The sequence below is a fragment of the Dermacentor variabilis genome, chromosome 1 (assembly GCF_050947875.1).
Source record: "Dermacentor variabilis isolate Ectoservices chromosome 1, ASM5094787v1, whole genome shotgun sequence".
NCBI classification, from domain to species: domain Eukaryota; kingdom Metazoa; phylum Arthropoda; class Arachnida; order Ixodida; family Ixodidae; genus Dermacentor; species Dermacentor variabilis.
In genome coordinates, this window is record NC_134568.1 from 142,668,349 (window position 1) to 142,692,668 (window position 24,320).

The 24,320-nt window shown below is 45.5% G+C and overlaps 1 protein-coding gene across 1 annotated transcript; it reads right to left on the bottom strand.

The window, feature by feature from the left end:
- Positions 1 to 16,486: 16,486 nt before the first annotated feature.
- Positions 16,487 to 24,240, bottom strand: LOC142585700 (putative ATP-dependent RNA helicase DDX5). The gene is made up of 2 exons (XM_075696667.1): positions 23,135 to 24,240; positions 16,487 to 17,425 (listed from the first exon to the last, which is right to left on the bottom strand). The coding sequence occupies exons 1-2, from the start codon at positions 24,098 to 24,100 to the stop codon at positions 16,826 to 16,828; spliced, it is 1,566 nt and encodes a 521-aa protein (XP_075552782.1). The 5' UTR covers positions 24,101 to 24,240; the 3' UTR covers positions 16,487 to 16,825.
- Between the last annotated feature and the right edge of the window lie 80 nt (positions 24,241 to 24,320).

Sequence of the window (24,320 nt, forward strand, 5' to 3'; positions counted from 1 at the left end):
TGCTTTGATCCCCCCACTGTCCCTTGGGTGCCCTGGAGTTCCTGCGCCGCCTGCTTTATTATAATCTCAGGTGCTCTCCTGAGACTTCCGTTTGTCGGTTACATGTGCCCTACAGCTGGATCAGTACTTACAATAACAAAAAAACCCGATCTATCGTCGCGACGATAGTTCGCGAAAGCGGCTTTTGCAACATACCGCGCCCGTACGAAGAGAATTGCGGAACGCCAACGAGGAATCTGACCACAGCTTCGAGCTCGTAACCTCCTCGAGTGACACTCCTGCAACAGGCGTGACCGCTGAAAACCGCATACCGCCGGAAACTTCAACAGGATCATCCCTCGGTTGCATAACTGCCACCTGTACGGCCAACATGGACCACACCCACACCATACCGCAACATAGAATAAAGAACCAACTTATAAAGCCTAAACACACGGCTGCACGCACACATCACGACACTACAAGCGAGACGCCGGATGGATGGATGGGTGGATGGCGGCTATACCCTTTGTAACGGGCGGCGGCTGGCGCCACCTAGCCTTTCGCTCCCCCTCCTATTTTATTATTATTTTTTTCCTTTCTTTATATCCTCTTTTCCTTAACCTAGTTTTCACTCCCCTCCTCCCCCCAAAATAACTATCTAAAACAGTAGAGGAAACATTATCCCCCCGATTTATGGTATTATCTATCCCTTGACTTCCTCCACCAATCCTCTAGCCTCCCCTTCGTTACTGCCACTCTTTTCTCGTCTACTTGCCTTCGTTCCCCGGGAAAACCTAATGCCCCTTCCATATCTGCCACTGTTCCCTCTGCCAGGGTCGGGCGAAGGTCTGTGCATCTCAGCACTATATGCTCAGTGGTCTACATTTCGGCTCCGCAAGCTGAGCACCGAAGGTCCACGTCTTCAAATTTAGCCCTGTATGTTTTCGTTCTCAAAACCCCCGTCCTAGCTTCGAATAATAGTGAGCTGCCCCGCGAGTTATCAAATTAGAGCTCTCTCTTAATATCCTGTTTTTGTGACCTATACATTGATAGCGCTGGCTTTCCGAGCATTCTTTCTTCCCACATTTTTCTTTCCGTCTCCTTCACCTCCTTTCCCACACTAGAACCACGTTGGACCCCCTCCTTCGGCTGTAGGTATCTATTCCTCAGCTTCCTCATTCTGAGTGTCCACTTTGTATTCAAACTTTTCATGTACCGATATTTGTACACTTTTAATGCCCACCTTTTTTTCTCCAGTGCTGGGAGTCTCTGTTCAAATTTTAGTTTACTTATTGCCTCTCTACCTTCGAATGACGTCCATCCCATGTCCCCCTGCACTCCCTCATTAGGGGTGTTCCCGTGTGCTACTAAGGCCAACCTGCCTACACTTCTCTGTCTCGTTTCCATGCATGCCTGAACTTCCGATTTCATGCACAGTACTGAATTTCCGAATGTGAGGCCAGGTACCATAACCCCTTTCCATACGCCCCTAACCACCTATTAGTTCCCCTACCTATTATAGTTCCAAAGTGCCTTGTGTTTCAATACAACTGAGTTTCTTTTCACTTTTTCAATCATAATTTTTTCCTGTTCTTCCAAGTACTTTTTGCCCTCGTTTAGCCATATGCCCAAATACTTGTATTTTTCAACATGATCAATCTTAGTGCTTTGTATTTCCAATGGTTCCCCCCTTTCTTCATTGTATACTATTATCCCAGACTTCTCTCAACTGAATTGCAGTCCCAATTTTTCTCCCTCTTCTCCACATATGCTCATTAGTTCCTGTAGCCCTACTCGGGTGTCAGCAAGCAGTACAATATCACCTGCATACATCAGTCCGGCTAGTACTTCTGCCCTTCCAGCATATAGCTTATATGTCAGTTCCTATTGTGCTCTGTTCTAGTCTCTTTTCCATTTGGCTCATGTAGATCATAAAAAGCAGAGGCGACAATGGACAGCCCTGCCTGAGACCTCTTCTTATTTTAGCTGGCTTTGTAGTTTCCCCCTCCCATGTTATCTCTACCTCATTATCTGTATAAACTTGTTGTAGGAACTCAATCATCTTTCTATCTAGACCATATTCCCTCAACTGGCTCCATAACTTTTCTCGGTTTACATTATCATAGGCTCCTCTAATGTCTAAAAAACCTATCCATAGCAGTTTCTGCCTGGCTGTCACTATCTCTATGCACTGTGTTATAACAAATAAATTATCATCTAGCCTTCTGTTCCTTCTAAATCCATTCTGCAGTTCTCCCAAGATCTCTTCACGTTCTGCCCATTCCTCCATTCTCTTTTTCACCATCTCCATTGCTACTCTGTATATGACTGATGTGATAGTTATTGGCCTGTAGGATTTAATGTTGTCCTTGCTTCCCTTACCATTGTAAACTAATATCATACATACAGGAATAACATACAGGAATTCTATAGCATTAACGAGACGGTGGCAGGTCTTGTTGTGAAACTTAATAAGAGGTACAAAATGAAGATTGTACAGGTCTACGCCCCTACATCCAGTCATGATGACCAGGAAGTCGAAAGCTTCTATGAAGATGTGGAATCGGCGATGGGTAGAGTGAAAACTAAATACACTATACTAATGGGCGACTTTAATGCCAAGGTAGGCAAGAAGCAGGCTGGAGACAAGGCAGTGGGGGAATATGGCATAGGCACTAGGAATAGCAGGGGAGAGTTATTAGTAGAGTTTGCGGAACAGAATAATATCAGGATAATGAATAACTTCTTCCGCAAGCGGGACAGCCGAAAGTGGACCTGGAGGAGCCCGAACGGCGAGACTAGAAATGAAATAGACCTCATACTCTGCGCTAACCCTGGCATCATACAAGATGTGGACGTGCTCGGCAAGGTGTGCTGCAGTGACCTCAGGATGGTAAGAACTCGAATTAGCCTAGACCTGAGGAGGGAACGGAAGAAACTGGTACATAAGAAGCCGATTAATGAGTTAGCGGTAAGAGGGAAAATAGAAGAATTCCAGATCAAGCTACAGAACAGGTATTCGGCTTTAACTCCGGAAGAGGACCTTAGTGTTGAAGCAATGAACGACAATCTTGTGGGCATCATTAAGGAGTGTGCAATGGAAGTCGGTGGTAACTCCGTTAGGCAGGATAGCAGCAAACTATCGCAGGAGACGAAAGATCTGATCAAGAAACGCCAATGTATGAAAGCATCTAACCCTACAGCTAGAATAGAACTGGCAGAACTTTCGAAGTTAATCAACAAGCGTAAGACAGCTGACATAAGGAAGTATAATATGGATAGAATTGAACATGCTCTCAGGAACGCAGGAAGCCTAAAAACAGTGAAGAAGAAACTAGGAATTGGCAAGAATCAGATGTATACGTTAAGAGACAAAGCCGGCAATATCATTACTAATATGGATGAGATAGTTCAAGTGGCTGAGGATTTCTATAGAGATTTATACAGTACCAGTGGCACCCTCGACGATAATGGAAGAGAAATTAGTCCAGAGGAATTCGAAATCCCGAAGGTAACGCCGGAAGAAGTAAAGAAAGCCTTGGGAGATATGCAAAGGGGGTAGGCAGCTGGGGAGGATCAGGTAACAACAGATTTGTTGAAGGATGGTGGACAGATTGTTCTAGAGAAACTGGCCACCCTGTATACGCGATGCCTCATGACCTCGAGCGTACCGGAATCTTGGAAGAACGCTAACATAATCCCAATCCATAAGAAAGGGGACGCCAAAGACTTGAAAAAATATAGACCAATCAGCTTACTGTCGGTTGCCTACAAACTATTTACTAAGGTAATTGCAAATAGAATCAGGAACACCTTAGACTTCTGTCAAGCAAAGGACCAGGCAGGATTCCGTAAAGGCTACTCAACAATAGATCATATTCACACTATCAATCAGGTGATAGAGAAATGTGCGGAATATAACCAACCCTTATATATAGCTTTCATTGATTACGAGAAAGCGTTTGATTCTGTCGAAACCTCAGCAGTCATAGAGGCATTACGGAATCAGGGTGTAGACGTGCCGTATGTAAAAATACTGAAAGATATCTATAGCGGCTCTACAGCCACCGTAGTCCTCCATAAAGCAAGCAACAAAATCCCAATAAAGAAAGGCGTCAGGCAAGGAGATACGATATCTCCAATGCTATTCACAGCGTGTTTTCCGGAAGGTATTCAGAGACCTGGATTGGGAAGAATTGGGGACAAAAGTTAATGGAGAATACCTTAGTAACTTGCGATTCGCTGATGATATTGCCTTGCTTAGTAACTCAGGGGACCAATTGCAATGCATGCTCACTGAACTGGAGAGGCAAAGCAGAAAAGTGGGTCTAAAAATTAATCTGCAGAAAACTAAAGTAATGCTTAACAGTCTCGGAAGAGAACAGCAATTTACAATAGGCAGCGAGGCACTGGAAGTCTTAAGGGAATACATCTACTTAGGGCAGGTAGTGACGGCGGATCCGGATCATGAGACGGAAATAATCAGAAGAATAAGAATGGGCTGGGGTGCGTTTGGCAGGCATTCTCAGATCATGAACAGCAGGTTGCCATTATCCCTCAAGAGAAAAGTATATAATAGCTGTGTCTTACCAGTACTCTCCTACGGGGCAGAAACCTGGAGGCTTATGAAAAGGGTTCTACTCAAATTGAGGACGACGCAACGAGCTATGGAAAGAGGAATGATAGGTGTAACGTTAAGGGATAAGAAAAGAGCAGATTGGGTGAGGGAACAAACGCGAGTTAATGATATCTTAGTTGAAATCAAGAAAAAGAAATGGGCATGGGCAGGACATGTAATGAGGAGGGAAGATAACCGATGGTCATTAAGGGTTACGGACTGGATCCCAAGGGAAGGGAAGCGTAGCAGGGGGCGGCAGAAAGTTAGGTGGGCGGATGAGATTAAGAAGTTTGCAGGCATGGCATGGCCACAATAGTACATGACCGGGGTTGTTGGAGAAGTATGGGAGAGGCCTTTGCCCTGCACTGGGCGTAACCAGGCTGATGATGATGATGATCATTCTGCTTGATTTCCAGTCCTGTGGAACATCTCCCCCTACTACTATTTGTTCAATAGGTTGTCGTAATTTTAATTTACTTTTCTGGCCTAATATGTTTATCAATTTCATCAGGTCCTGTCGCTGTTCCAACGGGGACCTTGTGTTCAATTCTGTCCCATTCCTTACTTGTCATCCTTCTGTACTCCTCCTCTAATTCTGTCCTGCTGTTGTCATTGTTCTCCATTTCGCTACCCAGTGGCTCTGCAAATGCTGCCTCTATTGTTAACCTAATATATTCCTGAGCTTCCTGTCCCTCTACCTTTGTTCCTTCTGGTGTGGTCAGTGAGTGCTGAACCACCTCTGTCTTCTTACTCGCCATGCTGCTACGCTGCTACGGTTGCCGGATTAAAACTGACTACTGTCACCAAGTCTAGCAAGCGTCTCAGGAGCTGGCAACCTCGGCGCGTAGCAACATGGCGGCGCTCTTGCGGTTCCCAACATAGTTTCTCACTACATTACCTAGAGGGAAATCTGGCGCTGCTGCGCTTTGGTATGCATGGGAATGCCGGTATATTGTGACTTCGGATTGGCATCGTTTTCGGAGAGACACGACACCTTGAAGACGCGCTTGGCAAGTACCGTTCCGTCTGTCACAATGATTCATTTTCTACTAAAACAGCACCTAAAAAGCTGTTTTAGATTTATTATTACGCAAAAACATGTTTTGTTTAACTATGAGAACTTGTTATTACGTGTACGATTATATAATACGTAAAAAGTATCAGCGGGCCGCTAAAGTTTGAAGACAGACGACAAGGTTCGCGCTCGCTTTGAAACAGTTGGTCCTCTGTTTTTGCTTTTCTTCGCTTGGTCATGTATCGTGGGTGAGTAAAGATGTAATATGCGTGAATTGAAACATTTTATAAAGATTTTACTTTGAGAACGCGTTATTTGCGTAGCCATATCCACGTTTTAGACGAAGCCTCTTACAACATCAGCCAACACTAGCCTCGCAGACACATATACCGTCATTCCCATGACGGCACGGTGCCCCCTTAAGAAACTCCCATAGACGGTGGCGCCAGATTACCCTCTAGGTGTTATAGTGAGAAACTCTATGGCATAGAGTTTCTCACTACATTACCTAGAGGGAAATCTGGCGCTGCTGCGCTGTGGTATGCATGGGAATGTCGGTATATTGTGGATTCGGATTGGCAGCGTTCTCGTAGAGACAGGACACCTTGAAGACGCGCTTGGCAAGTACCGTTCCGTCTGTCCCAATGATTAATTTCCTACTAGAACAGCACGTGAAAAGCTGTTTTAGCTTTATTATTACGCGAAAACATGTCTTGTTTAACTATGAGAACTTTTTATTGTGTGTACGACTACATGTTACGTAAAATGTATCAGCGGGCCGCTAAAGTTGGAGAACAGACGACAAGGTTCGCGCTCGCTTTGAAACAATTGGTCGTTTGTTCTTACTTTTCTTCGCTTGGTCATGCATCGTGGGTGAGTAAAGATGTAATATGCGTGAATGAAAACATTTTATGAAGATTTTACTTTGAGAACGCGTTATTTGCGTAGCAATATCCACGTTTTAGACGAAGCCTCTTACAACACCAGCCAACACGAGCCTCGCTGACACATATACCGTCATTCCCATGACGGCACGGTGCCCCCTTAATTAAGAAACTCCCATAGACGGTGGCGCCAGATTACCCTCTAGGTGTTATAGTGAGAAACTCTATGCTCTATGGTTCCCAATATCCATAGAGTTTCTCACTACATTACCTAGAGGGAAATCTGCGCTGCTGCGCTGTGGTATGCATGGGAATGCCGGTATTTGTGACTTCGGATTGGCATCGTTCTCGGACAGACAGGACACCTTGAAGACGCGCTTGGCAAGTACCGTTCCGTCTGTCACAATCATTCATTTTCTACTAAAACAGCACGTGAAAAGCTGTTTTAGCTTAATTATTACGCGAAAACATGTTTTGTTTAACTATGAGAACTTGTTATTGCGTTTACGACTAAATGATACGTAAAAAGTATCAGCGAGCCGCTAAAGTTGGAGGACAGACGACAAGGTTCGCGCTCGCTTTGAAACAGTTGGTCGTCTGTTCTTGCTTTTCTTCGCTTGGTCATGCATTGTAGGTGAGTAAAGATGTAATATGCGTGAATGGAAACATTTCATGAAGATTTTACTTTGAGAACGCATTATTTGTGTAGCCATGTCTACGTTTTAGACGAAGCCTCTTACAACACCAGCCAACACGAGCCTCGCAGACACATATACAGTCATTCCCATGACGGCACGGTGCCCCCTTAAGAAACTCGCATAGACGGTGGCGCCAGATTTCCCTCTAGGTGTTATAGTGAGAAACTCTATGCCAATATCAATGCATGGGCCCTATGGGTAGCTTGTCCTCTAAAGTCAGTATAGTAACTCTATGGTTCTGGCAGCCCGCTAGTTGCGGTTCTGACAGGAAGTCACGTGGGCTGGGATCCCAAGACAACCCGAACCTGCCCGAAGTTTGCAAAATCGAACGCCGGTACAGCTGGCCAAATGTAAACATGCTACCAGCATGGCAGCGCCCGGCGAGGCCGGCGCGCGCTCGGCGTAGTCGGCCCATTTATGCGTTACCAGCTTGAAAATATAACGAGCAATGAAGGGGGCTAGTTGGTGAACGTTCACGGTTATATTGCGCTCAGTTTTACAAACACGATATTAAGGAAGGACAGGACGTGGACGGACGTAGCGCTTGCGCTACGTTCGTCCACGTATTGCGCTACGTCCGTCCACGTCCTGTCCTTCCTTAATATCATGTTTGTAAAACTGAGCGCAATATAACCTTGAAAATATATAGTTGCATTCAGTAATACGACCACTTTTGCGCGACTCGGCGCAGGACGCGTACTGGGCCAACCTCGCCTTGCGCAGCGCAACAGATGGCCTCCGACGCGGCGGATGGCAAGACGCGAAATCGTGATTGTATACTGGAAAGCGATATCTGGAGGATCCCTGTTCGCAGCGATCACGTCGCCCACCGGCGACATTGATGAGTTGGCGCTCTCATCACAAGACATGAAAAAGCAGGTTATCGGGTACGTCTCATACGCATAAAATTTCGCGCCGACCTGCTTGGGCTTCGATTTCAGAAACACACACACAAAAGCTTCAAACGGTTCACCACGGCTCGTATCACACCGCTTCGCGATGCGGAATGGAGCGTTAGCACCTAAAGAGATAACGCTAGAAGTAAGGAAATCCGAAGATGACCGTAGACAGTTGGCTGAGCGAGGTAAACGTAAGTCCTCAAGCGCCCGCGTTGCAATCCGTGAAGTCCCAGCAAAGATGGCGGCGAGCGCCCATCGCCGAAAAAAGAAAATTTCCAACCCGCAAGACCAGATACGGTTGGCGGAATGGGCTGATAGCGTCGCGGCAAAGCAGACGCCACGCTAGCCCACGCCGCTGGGAAAGAAAACTCTTCTCAAACTTTACAATAAAAGTTTTCTCTCTCTCTCTCTCTCTAGTCGTCTGCTAGCCAGAGAACTTCCATACAGCAGCCAGACCAAAATCGTCCTGGCAGGTCACGGAGGAAGGAAACTCAGGAGAGGCCCGGACGTCACTCTTTGTGAAGCTAAAGTGAAGCCGGAAGTTGTCGTTGCTCGTGGCGTTGCTCCGCCTATCGGGCCAACTCTCCTCTCTTACGAGCAATAAAAACAGCGCTAAACGACGGGACGAGCGAAGGGACACAGACAACAGCGCTGACTAACAACCAAAGTGTCTTTATTCCTTCAGTCAGCATATATATGCTCCGCCGCTATCTGAAACCACAGAATCTACAAAATTGGGCATGCGCAGGGGGAATTGCAATTAATGTGATAGGAAAGCAATCTCCTTCGGAAGGAGAGAAATGGACGGAAGGCTCACACATGCTTCGCCACCAACGTGAATGTGGAATGCTTCGGATATAAGGCGTGCGCGTTCATCACGATATTTTGATAGATATACGTTACACCTTCGAAAGATGGCTTGCAGCCGCATTCATTGCAATGCAGAGACAACTGACTATCTTTTGCCCGTTTTTGAAATTTGTTGAAGTGCTCGCGCATGCGGTCATTGATGCAACGCCCCGTTTGGCCGATATAAAAACGCTTGCATGAAAGGGGGATCTTATACACCACACAGTCACAACAGTCACCAACAAACCTCTGTCTGTGCTGTTTTTTACAACTTTTATTGTTCTTGCTTACCCCATTGACTTGGTGGCACAGGCTACCTAACTTATTTTTGGCAGTAAACAGCAACCTGACGCCTGCCCTGCTGACAACCTTTTTGAGATTGTGCGCAACGTGGTGAACATAAGGTATAACCGCAACCGTTTGCCGTGAGCGATTCTCGGATAGAGCAGGTGCCGACTGCTTTCCTTTAAGGTTCGTTGCGAGGCTTTCAGCGATGCTGGTCAAAAGTGGTACCGAGAAACCTGCGAGCTTCAGTCTGGCTACTTGCTTTTCGAAGCTTACATCCACTTGGTGGTCACATGACCGGATGAGGGCCGCCTTCATGCAGGATCTTGCTATACCGCACTTGACTATCTTTGAGTGCGCGGACGAAAATGGAAGAAGGTTCTTATGAGACCGAGGAGCGTAACCCCAACATACATGATTGCTTAAGAACGTTAGCTCCAAGTCTAAGAAACGAAGTTTATTGTCTGACGGATGCTCCGTGGTCAATTCGAAAGAATCTAGAACTGTGCGGAACAAGTCAAATATTATAGCAGCAGCAGGCTGCGCGTCAGTGGCGTTAGTATTGTAAAAAATTAGAAAGTCATCGACGTATCGCATCACTTTTACAGTGCTTGTCTGGCTGAGCTTAGTTACAAGATTGCGGTCATAGCTGGCTAATAATATGTCACTAAGAACAGGGGCTATACATGATCCGATGCATGGCCCACACCTTTCTTCTGTATAAAAAAGCTTATCCTCCATTGAAACGAAAGTGGAAAGCATGTAAAACCTTAAAAGCTCTAAAAACTTGTCGACGTTGATACCACATGCATTCTGAAACCTAAGAACACCATATTTGTCAATGCAATGGCCGACTTCAATGCATACATCTTCTTGAGGCAAGGAGCTAGTAATACAAGTCCTTGATGTCCACGGAAAAGGCTCGGACAGCCTTTGGACATTCCTCACGGAGGAAGGTGGAGACAGTACCTGGCGTCTTTATGAGGAAGGGGTCATCAATGTCGAGGAGGCACAAGAACCTTTGCAGGAACACTCCCAATTGTCGTTGCCAGGTTCCGCGCTCAGAAACAATGGCCCGAAACGGGCACAGTTCTTTGTGCGTCTTGGCGCTGAAAAACACAGAAAGACTGGTTTCATTGCAGGCCTTTATGGAGGAGGCCAGCTTGGAGAGTCCGGCTTTTTCGACGAGCTGAACAGCCTTTGTTTTCACCTTCGCAGGAGCCACTCCATGCACTTCCTTGAAGTTGCCTAGAATGGCCGAATCTGCTTTGCTCTTGTACAAGCCAGCATCACGACGAAACCGCCTTCTTTGTCGGATCGGAGCAGCTTGAGCCCCGCATTCCGAAGGACGGTCACTGCTGTGCGGAGCCGAACTGTGTTGCCTTTTTTAACCTGCTGGGGCAGGCAGTCAACACCTTCTCCGATGCATCTGTCAACTTCATCTGTTCATCTTCATCTGTTCTGTGTAGATTCTGTGGTTTCAGATAGCGGCGGAGCATATATATGCTGACTGAAGGAACAAAGACACTTTGGTTGTTAGTCAGCGCTGTTGTCCGTGTCCCTTCGCTCGTCCCGTCGTTGAGCGCTGTTTTTATTGCTCGTAATCATGAACCAACCAGCCCAAATGCGTACTCTCCTCTCTTGTTTACATTTCTCGCAAAAGCACGCCGCCCTGCGCGCAACCGGGCTGCTCGGGCGCGCGCTCTCCGCAACAATACTAAACAATCGCGATGTCTCAATGCATTACCGTCGCCGAAGTCGTGTTGAAAGAAGTTAATAATGAACTTCGCAAATTGGGCCGTGAGGTCGAATCGGCTGCTTTTACCGGCTTTTATGAAAATAAACATGCTTTATCAGGTCAGCCAAATGAGCTATTCTCATCAACTGCGGGTACCGGCCGCTGCCCAGTTCTTGCGCGATTTTAAAAAAGGTCACCTTTAATGCTGACTTCTACTTTTCTCTGCTTGGACTTCCTGGGGCGCTTAGACGATCTTGCGAACTAGACGTCTTGCGATACGAAAAAAAATGTACGCATTCTCACTGCACTGCAAGAACGCACTGGAGACACGTACGACACATCGACCCATTTGCGATCCATTCGGAGTTTGTGAGCACGAACAGATTCTCGCTTGAGGAATCGTCGTGCTTTATTGAACAAAGTTCGGGTGGCCGCGCATCATACGACAGCGCGCCGGCGAGGAAACAAAATGTCATTTCTGACCTCACGTTTACATTGATTGACTGCGGCCTGAGGTGCCTTCTTACCACGGTAAGTGAAGCATCACGGAACCAAAGTTTTGCGATAGCCGGCGCAAGCTGCGCAAGAACAGTACGCGCGTAGAACCGGCCGACGTGCGACCACGGAACAGCCGTTTGATGCGTTCGCAGGCGTACGTTCTGTGGAGCCTTGACGACTCTTGCAGCGCATCCGCTAACCTTCACTTCCCTGCGCTTCTCGCGCGCACAGATAAGATACGCCCGCGGTAGGGAGGACTCGTTCCTTAAGTCAAAGCAGTCGCTTCTTTCCTATCTTCCAGGACTACGCGTCGGCTGGCAGGCGCACGGTGCCGAGGGCAGCGAAATGCACATATTCGGCGTAACGCTCTATCAGCACGTGTATTGAGGTACACCTGTGCCGGTGTGCATGAACCTCGAACGCGCTCAGCTTAAAAGACTTCGTGCTGTCGCGAGTACTGCGAGGAACAAGCAACAGTTAAGCAACAAGTGTTTTAATATGCACAAAAGCAAGTTGTTACTGAACACGAACTATGCATTCATAACGGACGTTCTACGTGCTGCAAATGCACCATGTGCGCTGTCAAAAGCAGGAATCAGACCTGCAAGGCGTTCATTGTACAGATTCTGAAACACATCGGTTTCGGCCTGCGATGGCACGTTAGCATGATTCCGCCAAAGAGGGCAAAATTTCCCGCAGATATTCCTTCGTCCGTTGCCATTGCCGTCGCGCGGTACTTGCGTACAGCGTTGCATGCGCGTACGAACTTTAGTTCCTCCTGTCCCACCTGGCCACAGCAACATCCAGTAGAGCACGGTCCAGATAACACAGCGCAACAAAACACGCAGACCAACGCAAACCTGCCCGCACTGCGCCTTTGCCACGGTACGAAACCCACGGAGCAACACGTGAGAGCGCACAGAACCATAACAAAGCCGCCATTGTGGCCCGAAAGGCATGACCGCCACAGCGAAACAGAGAGAAAAAAAAAAAGGAGAATCTACTACGTCATTTCATCCACACTTTTCTCCTAGTGTGCGGAGGGGGCAGGGCCTCTCCTCAGTTTCTTTCCTCCATGGCACATACTATACCTTCACCACGTGACCTTCACTAATGCTCGGGCACTCGGGCCACACGCTCCGCTGTTCACGTTTCATTTGACGGTGATAGTACTGCCATTCACAACTGGACTCAGTCAATTGAGAGGCTTGTAAATGAGAGAAATGAAAGCTGATCGTATCTGGTGCATTATGATGCCAGTAATAAAACATGGTGATAATTTCCATATAATGAATTGTTTTTGCCTAAATTGAGAACAATTTGTAAGCTACCTCAAGACAAGGCATTCATATTGAATGACTGAAAACCATTGCATATAATTTAGCTACTGCATGCATTCACTCGGGAAGTGGTACCGCTTGGCAGCAACCGCAGCCTCCCCTGCAGCAGAATCACTCGGAAGAGTTGCCACTTGCATCTGGCTTTGTCCCCGTGGCATTATCCCTTATATTTATACTAAAAGAATATTCAACAGTATCAAATAGTGAATTCTCGTTTACAAATCAAATAAGAAAGACTATTTGATTCGTATTTGAATATTTGCACACCCCTACTACTTGTGTATCAGCCAACCTAACAAATAAAATCCTTATTTAACTTGTATAGACGGAGCCAGACATGTATAGACTATAGAGCTTTCTACAAAAACTACTAGAGAGAACTTTCGCACTAGTGTCTAGGGGAGCTGTAACTGTGTCAGTACAGAAGGCATGGGAGCTATGCATGGAATGAGTGTTAGTACATGGCTTTGCCTAAACTTTGTCCTTCTGGCTTCAAATGGCTTTGTGACTTTGCAAATTGATCACTGTCAACATACTGCATCATAAATGCAACAATTCACAGCGATTACACATGTGTGCAGATAATAATTGCCTTGCCGTGTTCAGAAAACTATGAGTGCTTGGAAATTTGAAAGATAATGTGTAATAAATAACATCACAAACATGTTCGAAACCACAACATGGACTGGACAAATACATGTGCTAACCATCACACCCATGACAGCTAAATGGTTGCAGTGCCACAGTTCCCTAAAGTAATGTTTGTGGTATTGACTAGTTTGCTCTTTAAAAATGAGATGGCGTTTCCGGCTTGTCCAGCCATTTCGTGCCTCAAGACTCACAGCTGTGCCACGGTGGGCACACATTCGCACCTATGGCAACTGCATTCCAATAGGAGTGTAATGCAAAAACGCTCTTGTACTTTCGATTTAGGCAGACATTAAAGAACATCAGGTGGCCATAATGAATTCAGAGGCACCTACTACAGTGTGTCTCACAGCCCGCGTGTTGCTTTGCGACGTTAAGTCCCAGAATGTTATGCGATTTCCTCCTTCACACCAAAGTGCACTGCGACATCCTCGCATGGACTTTTGTACTAAAAGATCAACTGCTTGCAGCATATAATGAAGATAATGCAGAAGCGCGCACACACACACACACAAAAAACACCACTCGTGACCATGCTGAATGATCTTTGGCTAACTCTGCTTGACTGTAGCTTCTGCTGTGTGTTGTTCATCCTTGTTTCTCTGCACCACAACCCTAAAATAAAACGTCCAACTATCTATGTCAAACCAAGGTTTTGCTGTATCAGAACATTTTCTTATTTACTTTTCTATCAGAAGCAACACTCCAGGAAAAATATAGTGCCCAGAGAGCTCAGAAAATTTAGAAGTCGCACTTGCAAACATTCTTTTAAAGTGCAGCTCCTAGACGCCCCATTCCTGCGGTCAGCGTCGGTGTCGTACCTCGTAACTGAGCACAGCAGGAGATGAGAGCAAACGCAAAGCACAGATAGCAAGCGGAAGAAGTTGCAGCGGAACCATGAGGCGGAAGGCGGAGGAGGAGGGTATGCCGAAAGCGTGAGAAGAGAAGCGTAGTGCCGTACAAGACAGACTATGGTGACAATGGCTACAAGATGGTGCCAGAGTAGCGTGCATCATTAGGGTGCCTTGATGTGCTCGTTCGCCTCTGCTCTGTTCACGGGAGTGTGCATCGAGGCATTCTGCATATCTTCTGTTCACCAAGGTGCTGCATGAGCGCATGAGCACTCGTCAATTGCCTCCACCACGTGACCATGTGACCACCTCCATCACGTGAATGGAGTGCAAGATTTCTTAAAAGAATCTGACCTCAAAGGATTGTGCTTGTGTCACATTGCTGCTAGCAAGTTTTTCACAAAAGCAGCACATTATGCGCTGTTCGGTTTTTGTATGCGCACAAAAATTTCAGTTCCAATTACTCCTCAAACTATTGTAACTAAATTTGTTTCTATGAAAACTTATTAAAATTTTATGTGAGACGTTGAGTATTTTTCTAAAAAGTAAAATGCACCCAATAAACATAGCAATGCCTAGAGTGACGCTGGCAACCATGTGTTTACCTTTGTTTTTTTGTGTGCAGCATGGCACGGCTACTTATTTTAGAGCGCAGCTCTTTGGCGTCCGTTCCTGGGTTTCGCGTCGTCGTCGGCCTCGTAACCAGCTCCGCCCCCATTTCATCCCCCCAGCGCTAGCAGCGACCGACTGATACCGCTGGATGCCGCTGACGCCGCTAGAGAGTCAAGATAACGTGACTGCATAGAACACCGTCGCCGCCATGCAGAAAGAGGAGGAAAGGGTCCCCCCCCCCTGTTCTTGTGTGGCGGATAGGGTGCTCTTCAGTTGCCGACGCGCCGGTTATTCGTTGTCCCTGAAACCAACTCCGCAGCTGGGGTTGACTCACTATCGGCGTCAGCGGCATCAGTCAGTCGCTGCTATCTCTTCCCTCCTCCCTTTATCGTGTTGTCCGCTTGCTGCGCGCGCTTCTGCCCCCATCGTTTGCCGCTGGGTGTACACGCCGCCCCCCTCCCCCCTCTTCCTGCGAGTCTCCGGTTGTCAAAGCGCCGGCTCGAACTTAATTCCTTTCTTCGCTCCTCCTCCAATGCAACCCCTGTGCGGTGGCAATCAGAGAGCCAGATCGGTGGCGGCGGATCTGTATATGTGCACCGCCCGAGCCGAAATTGCCGCTGCCATTCGCCCTGTGCGGTGGCAATCAGAGAGCCAGATCGGTGGCGGCTTGACATAAAGACAAACAGCAATTTCCTAACACTTATGCGGGAGAACATCCCGTTCCTCTCGCTCGTAACGCGTCCCACGGCTGTGACAACCTCGCGAGGCACTTGTATAGATCTCGTCTTTGAGAACCAAGCATTGGTGTACCAAGTCGAACATATATCAGTCTATTTCTCCGACCACAAAGCTTCCTTCATGACTGTCAAGAACTGTTAGTGGAGTCTTTGTTAAAGGAATACGTGTGAAAAATAAAAAAAAAATTCTGTGATAGCGCATACATGTGTTGCTCGATTTCTTTGCCTCAATCTATCGAAAAGGTGAAACAGCTTATTTGCTGCGCTCAAATTTCGCATTAGGAAGTAACGTAATCGTCGGTAATTTTTTTGCTGTGACTGTGTCCTGACCGTAACATTTTGTTCCCGGTCCTTTCGCACACAATTAGAAAGCATGACGGGGCACAACCACAAATGATGCATGCAGAGTAAACCTCACAGTGGCTCTAGGCAGAGAATATAGGGAAGCAGCAAACATAAATGTAATATAGCATTCCTTGAACTGTGCTGTAATGGAAGCAAACTCACTATATTTACAAGCAAGAGCAAATTAAAGACAAACGAAATTAACATTTCAGTTCTGTCATGTACTGTGGGAACAAGAGTACTCCCTTCAGCCTCCCCCATCCCCCTTTCCTCAAGGGAAATCACCAAACTCCCTTCACCAAAAGCTCCATTAAACTTCCTTAGCAAAAGGGTGGCCGCGTGACTGAGTGAAAGTCCCTCGAGATAAGGATGAAGGAGTTAAAATGATTTTACGGGTGCCCATGTGACATGGGTATTACATAATCTGGCTCACCATAGTTGTAAACACTCCACCTTGTAATATGTCAACTAAATGAAATGCAAAATATGACATTACACAAAACTTCTTTATTGCAAGATGTCTTCTAGATGGCTTTTTAAATTTATTTACAGAGCTATAGAAACCTTAAAACAGTACTCAGCATTCAAAGTCTGCCTTTTTTCACCTACTCTGAATGACAGTTCATATTGGCATGTAATGCATAGCTGAAGTGCATGCACACAAACTGAGTTGCCTATCTAACAGGCAAATCACTCTCAGCATGACCCATATTTGAGGGCATCTCATCAAGTGCTGTTTTTGGGATGCTATGGCTTCCTAGTTAACTAACAAAAGCTATATACTGTCTACGCAACAATAAAGCCTGCTAGGCTTCATCAAGGAATGTCAACCCCAACCACGTGTCTCTGCCACTTCATTTTCATAGCGGTTGTGCCGAGGCCGCTTCCATGAACTTTGCTGATGCTTTGCCTTCTTGGTGCTTCTCTGAATGTCTCGTTTTGAGACATGCAAGTTCACCAGCTGCTGCAGTTCCTCTGGCACGTCTTGATGAGCTTCTTGTAGTACTGCAATAAGCTGCTTAGCCTGTGCAGCATTGTCAGGAGTGAATAAGGTGATGGAAGTGCCCTCTTGGTCACTGCGACCCGTGCGGCCAATCCGATGCACATAGCTTTCTGATGTGTCCGGGTAGTCATAGTTGATGACATACTTAATGTCACTCACATCAAGGCCCCTTGCAGCAACATCAGTAGCGACCATGATCGGAGTGGCACCACTGCGAAAACGATCAAGTGCAATGTCCCGTTTGCTCTGTGATAGGTCACCATGAGTGGCCACAGCTCGGAAGCCCTTGCTTTGCAGTTTCTGCAGCAGGTGCACCACCCTCGACTTGCGGGCAACAAAGATCAGTGTCCGCTGTTCCCCTTCCTCCATGATGTCCTGGAGAATGTTCAGCAGCTTGCTTTCTTTCTCAAACTGATCACATACCTGCACAAAATACCAGTTGTTGAAACACCATTAGCAAATGGATGCCACTTCTGACACACTTAAATATGTGGATGGGAGGAGTGTCATCCATACGACTGTAACAAAGGAAACCCAATATGGGTTTCTCAGACAGAAAGCTTCGCGATTGAATCTTCCCTTTCATGAACTTTTCTTCATGTTGTGGACTCCTGCAGAACTGATTTGCTTATTCCGTATCCCTGTGCTTTGAGTTGTCAACTGATTTACCCTCACTCTGCGACCGTCTAGCCTCCTCGTTAGCTCAGATGGCACAACAACTGTCCCAGAAAGGCACTGGTTCCTGGTTTGATTCCCGATCCAGGAAAATTTTTTTTATCTGCAAAGCTTTCTTTCTGAGAAATCCTTTCCTTTATAGCTTTGCACTAGTCAGGTGAATGGCTATCTTCCCTTTCATAAACCTTCCCTTCCTCCACCTTGCGTGCTTCCGCAAAACTAATTTGCCACTTAAAAATGTGCCGCAACGCTATCTCTTCAACTGGCAAGATACGAATCAAATGCACAGGCAATTTTTGTTTGATTCTTTCTTTACTTTAATTTGTAACATGTGAGCATCTAATTGACTTTAAGAAACAATGCAAATTTTACTGATCTGTCAGTAGAGTTTGATGTTCTGTCTGACATGCTACACAATATGCAGAGGTATTGAGAACTCAATAAACAAAGCATGAAACAAATCCCTGCAGTTTGCAAAAGCAGTTTTCTCTGTTAACTACAGCAGCGGCAAATTGTAAAGAAAAACATATTCTTAGTTGATATTTTTAATGCATCATTCCCCACCCCCTACATGTTTAAATGGACAATAAGGAGAAAGTTTATTTGAATTGTTTTAGTAACTTCGCCTTCTACAGTATCAAAAAAAAAAAAAACACTCTTGCCATGAAAAGCTTGGCAAGCCAGAAAAGATGCGGAAAGAAAAGGCAGGCGGCAATGCCACCTGGGAGTTTTCACATCAGTTAGCTGTGATGTAACAGATTTTGACGATGTCTGCTTCAGGCCAAGTTAACATTTCATTGGTAAAGATTTCATTGTGTTTTAATAGAGCCAAGACTGAACTTAGCAAGTTTCAAGAACTTTTAGTTAAATTAAATAAAGACTTTATTCGCACAGCAGCCATTGCAACTATAATACACCAGGGCAGTTATTGTTAGAGAACGAGGGTGGATATTTTTGGGTCAAAATTTTTTTTTCATTGTGATATTACACTTGGCTAGAGATGGTGTAAAATAGCTATTAGAGAGTTTCAGATTAGGGGGACGCAAGGCGTTAGGGCACCCTAGTGCTATGGGGCCCCAACGCCTTGCATCTCTATGGCTTGTAGGTACATAAAGGTGTTTTTGAGTGGTGCTGATTTATACAATGTTCTGTAACTACCAAACAGCATTCCACTCTAAATTAATACTTCATGATCAAGACCTTCTACTGGACTAAAACACCCGAAGACGAGAAAATACATGAAATCAGTCATGTCACACTGACGCACAATCTCTAGGGCTTTGGAGCAGAGAAACAGAAAAAGAAACCTTGATTTTCATTTTCTCTTCTAATAATCAACTAATTACCACGAAGTCAATGAATATAAGATTTTGAAAAATATACTTTGTTAGTCTAAACTAATTTAGTGTTCCTTTACAGCACACATAATGTAAACCTCAAGGTTCAAGACCAACTGCAACAAAATTTCACTTTGGCTAAATAGATTATAAATGAGAGGTGTACACTATTGAAGAAATCTTGGCAAAGCTGCAGGGTTGGTAATGATCAAATTTTCTTATTAACAACCTTTAAATAGCAACTAAGTAGGTGACTAGTGCACCTGGTAGTTAGCGAATATGATGCAAAACTCAGAATGCAGCCTCTAAGGAACCATGCTAGTTCTGAAAAATCTGGGTGGTGTATCATTTCTGGCAAGCAGTAATAGCAGTGGATTTTTTCACTTGCAGTATGAAAAACATCTACATGTGCAAGCTTCTCACGATGCATCGACTCGCATTTCAAACGTAAAATATTGTGCGGAGGCTGCTTTGTACCTGCACCATCTGAGACTAGACTTTTTACACTGCCAAAGATTTCATTGCCGTTGGCCTTTAAAGGAAACTAAAAGCAGAGACACAGCTCTTTCAATGTTTTGAGGTTTGTATGCTGCAAGGTCTTACAGTCTACCAAGTTATAGTTGTCTACAACTCACGGCAAAGCAAGCTTTTTGTTGCACTGAAGATACAGCACACTAGAAGGCATGGTTTCACTGCCACTGCAGCATGGTTTGGTTGTCCTACTTAAAGAGCATTGCATGCGTAATGCGAAGACATGGAATCATTGCCCACCTGCGGCAAGTAGATTTTTCATCCTTTCATTGCCGTTAATTTATCATTTCTTTAATTCAATTAGTAAGTACAAGTAATTTCCCCTATGTTGTCCTTGGTGTCTTTGTTGGCTTCTCATGATAAATAAAAATTGGGCCCCTCGGTTAACCCCCTTCTCATTAAAGGATTAAGGTTGCACACAGACAACACCACACATCCCGGCAAGAAAAACATAAACCAAGTCTTCGTTGCTCTGTCATGCACAATTTGCAGGAATCTGTTTTCCATACCTCACTGTCCATGTCACTTTACCATGCAGCAACTTTGGCAACATCACAGAAAAAGTACAACGTAGTGGCAAGTCACACAGATGTAGTCTGTCAAAAGTTGACTCCATCACCACACAGAACACTTGCTTTTTATTACTTTAACCTCTAATACCAAACTGCAGTTGTAACACTTTTTACTCAATAATCTGCATATCTCACTACAAAACGACTGTCTGATGCTTTTGAGGCATTAAAATTTATTCATAAGAAATTTAGAGGCCACTCCTTAAGCCACGAGGTTTGCTGTAGGACTCCTGCAACATGCCTAGTGCTCCACCCAAAGATGAGTAAAAAAATGCACACACTGTCCCTCACAACCTCTGCAACTGTGAGCAACTAAAGTTCTACAAGACAATATATAGCTTGGTTAAAGGTCTGGTCAAGTGTGCAAGGAAATTGAGAAGGACTACAACCTCCAGGAAACTTGTATAGTATGCATAGGCAGTGCACTGTAGAACAAAGAAAACATTAGAATGGCACCACGAGTATTGGAGTATGGTGCATGCATCTATCGAACTTGAACACTCATGCAACTGTACCTATGTGCAACTGCAGAGCTTGAAGTCCAGCAGCTACTGAAATGTTGCTTCCTCCACTGAGCAATTCACTGACTGTGCCCACTAGAAAACTGCGCTGGTAGGAGTATGTTGCCATGTTGAAAAGCTTGTGAGGGTAAGGATTAGTCTTTACTGACAGCACATTCATTCCTAGAGGATAACATTTTGCTTTTGAATATGTACAAGAACTTCAAATTCACAGAATGACAATTTGACCAGGCTCAGGAGTTGACCCCACTATCACTGCCTTTCAAGGGCAATTGCTCTTTCAACTGAGCTAACCAGGAAGTCAAATATGGCAGTACGAGAGTGAATTAAGTTTCCGAGTTGTCAACTTGCATCTAAAACTGCCTGATTAGCTGTTAGTACTAGTGACTGCACCAGGAAGGCCAGGTTTGATCCTTCGGTCGGGATGAATTTTTTCATCTGTGAGGCTGTCTTTCTCAGGAATCTGCGTGGCCTTCCTTTATAGCTCCATGGCAATTTTGTGTGTACAATATTTTTCTTTAAGTGACAAGTACACTGCCCATTGATAAATAAAAACTTTACTTTCTTCAATTTGTAGCCTTTTCATTCATGAAAGTAAATGACTAAATCATGCAAACATGATTTCGGACGGCTATCATTGGTACAATGGTATGGGTGCAAAATTCAAGTTTGGCCATGCTGCACTAATAAGCCACATTTTTCAACCAGACTAAAAAAAAAGGGGGGGGGGGCAATTACAACACATGCTATGAGCCTAGCCTGATTTACTGTTTCTGGCTCAAAACTAGCATAGCAGGGAGTTAAAATTACCTTACTTATTTCGAATAGCTCTTGCAGCTGTATGCTTCTGTGTTTGAAGAAACAAAGTGAACAGTAGGGTGTAAACAATGGTTATTACAAATGACAAGCACAAACTTCTTTCTGCATGTGGTTAAAACCATGCAAATCTCCAAACCGATTCCAAAGCACCGCATATGGATAATACAATTACGAAGCTGTCACTGTCTCAATCTGCAAGTCTTTAGCATATTAAGGCTTTTTCCAAGCAACATTATCATATATATATATACACATATATATTATCAGCCTATTTTATGTCCACTGCAGGATGAAGGCCTCTTCCTGCGATCTCCAATTAGCCCTGTCTTGCGCCAACCGATTCCAAGTGCCCGCGAATTTCCTAATTTCATTGCTGCACCTAGTCTTCTGCCGTCCTCGAGTGAGTTTCCCTTCTCTTGGTATACATTCTGTAACCCTAATGGTCCAACGGTTGTCTAACAGGTGCATTACATGACCTGCCCAGCTACATTTTTTTTTCTTAATGTCGATTAGAATATCGGCTATACCCGTTTGCACTCTGATCCAAGCCGTTCTCTTTCTGTCTCTAAATGCTATACCTAGCATTCTTTGTTCCATCGCTCTTTGCGGGGTCCTTAACTTGTTCTCAAGCTTCTTTGCCAGTCTCCAAGTCTCTGCCCCATATGTCAGCACCAGTAAAGTGCACTGATTTGATTGTACACCTTCCTTTTCAATGATAATGGCGAGCTTCCAGTCAGGAGCTCACAATGTCTGCTGTATGTGATCCAACCCATTTTTATTTTTCGATGAATTTCCTTCTCATGATCAGGGTTTCCTGTGACTCATTGACCTAAGTAAATGTACTCCTTCACCGACTCTAGAGGCTGATTGGCGATCCTGAATTCTTGTTTTCTTGCCCGGCTATTTATCATTATCTTTGTGTTCTGCATATTAATCTTCAACCCCACTCTTACGCTCGCTCTATTAAGGTCTTCTATCATTTGTTGCAACTCGTCCCCAGTGCTGCTGAATAGAACAATGTCATCGGCAAAGCGAAGGTTGCCGAGATATTCGCCGTCGATACTTACTCCTAAGCCCTCCCAGTTTAATAGCTTGAATACTTCTTCCAAGCACGCAGTGAATAGCATTGGAGAGATTGTCTCTTTGTCTGACCCCTTTCTTTATAGGTATCTTCCTACTTTTCTTGTGTAAAATTAGGGTGGCTGTGGAACCTCTGTAGATATTTTTCAAGGTATTTACGTAAACGGTCTGTACTTGATTACGTAATGCCTCTATGACTGCTGGTATCTCTACTGAATCAAATGCCTTTTCGTAATCTATGAAAGCCATACTGAGAGGTTTATTGTACTCTGTGGATTTCTCTATTACCTGATTAATGGCATGGATGTGATCTATTGTAGAGTACCTTTCCTGAAGCCAGCCTGTTCTCTTGGTTGACTAAAGTCCAGTGTTGCCCTTATTCTATTCGATATTATTTTGGTGAATATTTTATATAATACTGGGAGTAAGCTAATGGGCCTATAGTTTTCCCAATTCTTTAACGTCTCCCTATATATATATATATATACACACACACACACACACACACACACACACACACACACACACACACACACACACACACACACACAACACCGACCCTCAAAGCTGGTTTACACAAGTGACTGGAGGACTTACGTGGATGACTTGCTTAATGTTGTGGTTAGCGCACAGGTCTGTCGAGCCTACTGTGACCTGCATGTGATCAGGGATCAGAAACTCTTGAGCCAGAGAGCGCACTTCGTTAGGCCAAGTAGCGCTCCACATGACGGTCTGCCGATCTGGTCGGATCTGCTCGATGATTTTGCGGATCTGCGGCTCGAAGCCCATGTCCAACATGCGGTCCGCCTCGTCCAAGACAAGAAACGTACAGCGTAGTAGGTTCACAGCACCTGTCTCCAAGATATCCAAAAGTCTGCCGGGTGTCGCTACACACATATGCACGCCCCGTCGGAGCCGCTCAATCTGAGGACCCTTTGAGACGCCTCCGTACACTGGCGTGCCTGTCAAGCCAAACGCACCTTCGCACCATTCATACGCTACCTGCGAGATCTGCTGGACGAGCTCGCGCGTCGGCGCCAGCACCACGCTAATCGGCCCCTCTCCTCGTGGTTGCTGCTGGTGCGACATGTGAATGGCCGCTGGAAGCACGTACGCCAGCGTTTTTCCGGAGCCAGTCTGGGCGATGCCGACCAAATCGCAGCCACTCATAACTATTGGCCATGCCTGCGCTTGTATGGGCGACGGCTGTGTAATGTTCTTGCGCTCAAAGAGGGGACGGCATTCTGGTGGGAAGTTGCACTCTTCAAGCGTTAGAATGGGCTTCGGCACACGATCTCGACCGTGGCCTTGCACAGTTATTTCGTTTTCTGTGCGGAAAGCACTCACATCTGTCTCGCTTCGCGCAGCTGTCACTTCGCTCTCCACATAAAAGTTCTTTTCAAACGGCGGTAGTTTAAGACTGTCGAACCTCGGAGAGACCAACGTTCGCCCAAGCGTGTTACCTGCTCGCCAAATTGCGTCGCGCTCTCCAGGCCATCTATTGTACGTGTTCTTTCCTCTCGAAGCAACTGGAATGCACTGCCGGACGAATTTAGCAAACATTATTGAGACTTCTGTGCTGTCGAGGTGAGCTTTACAATAGTTGAATCATTGCGATTACAGAGACCATTGCCAAGTCAGATTGCATGAACCACACGGACCATGTGCCTTCCCGTCCTTGGCGTGGCGTGGTCCTGTGCTGGATACAGATCGGCCGATCGGCTTCGCACAGATTCTTGCGTGGCTGTTTGCAATTAGATCGTTTTATGCGCCTTTAAAACAG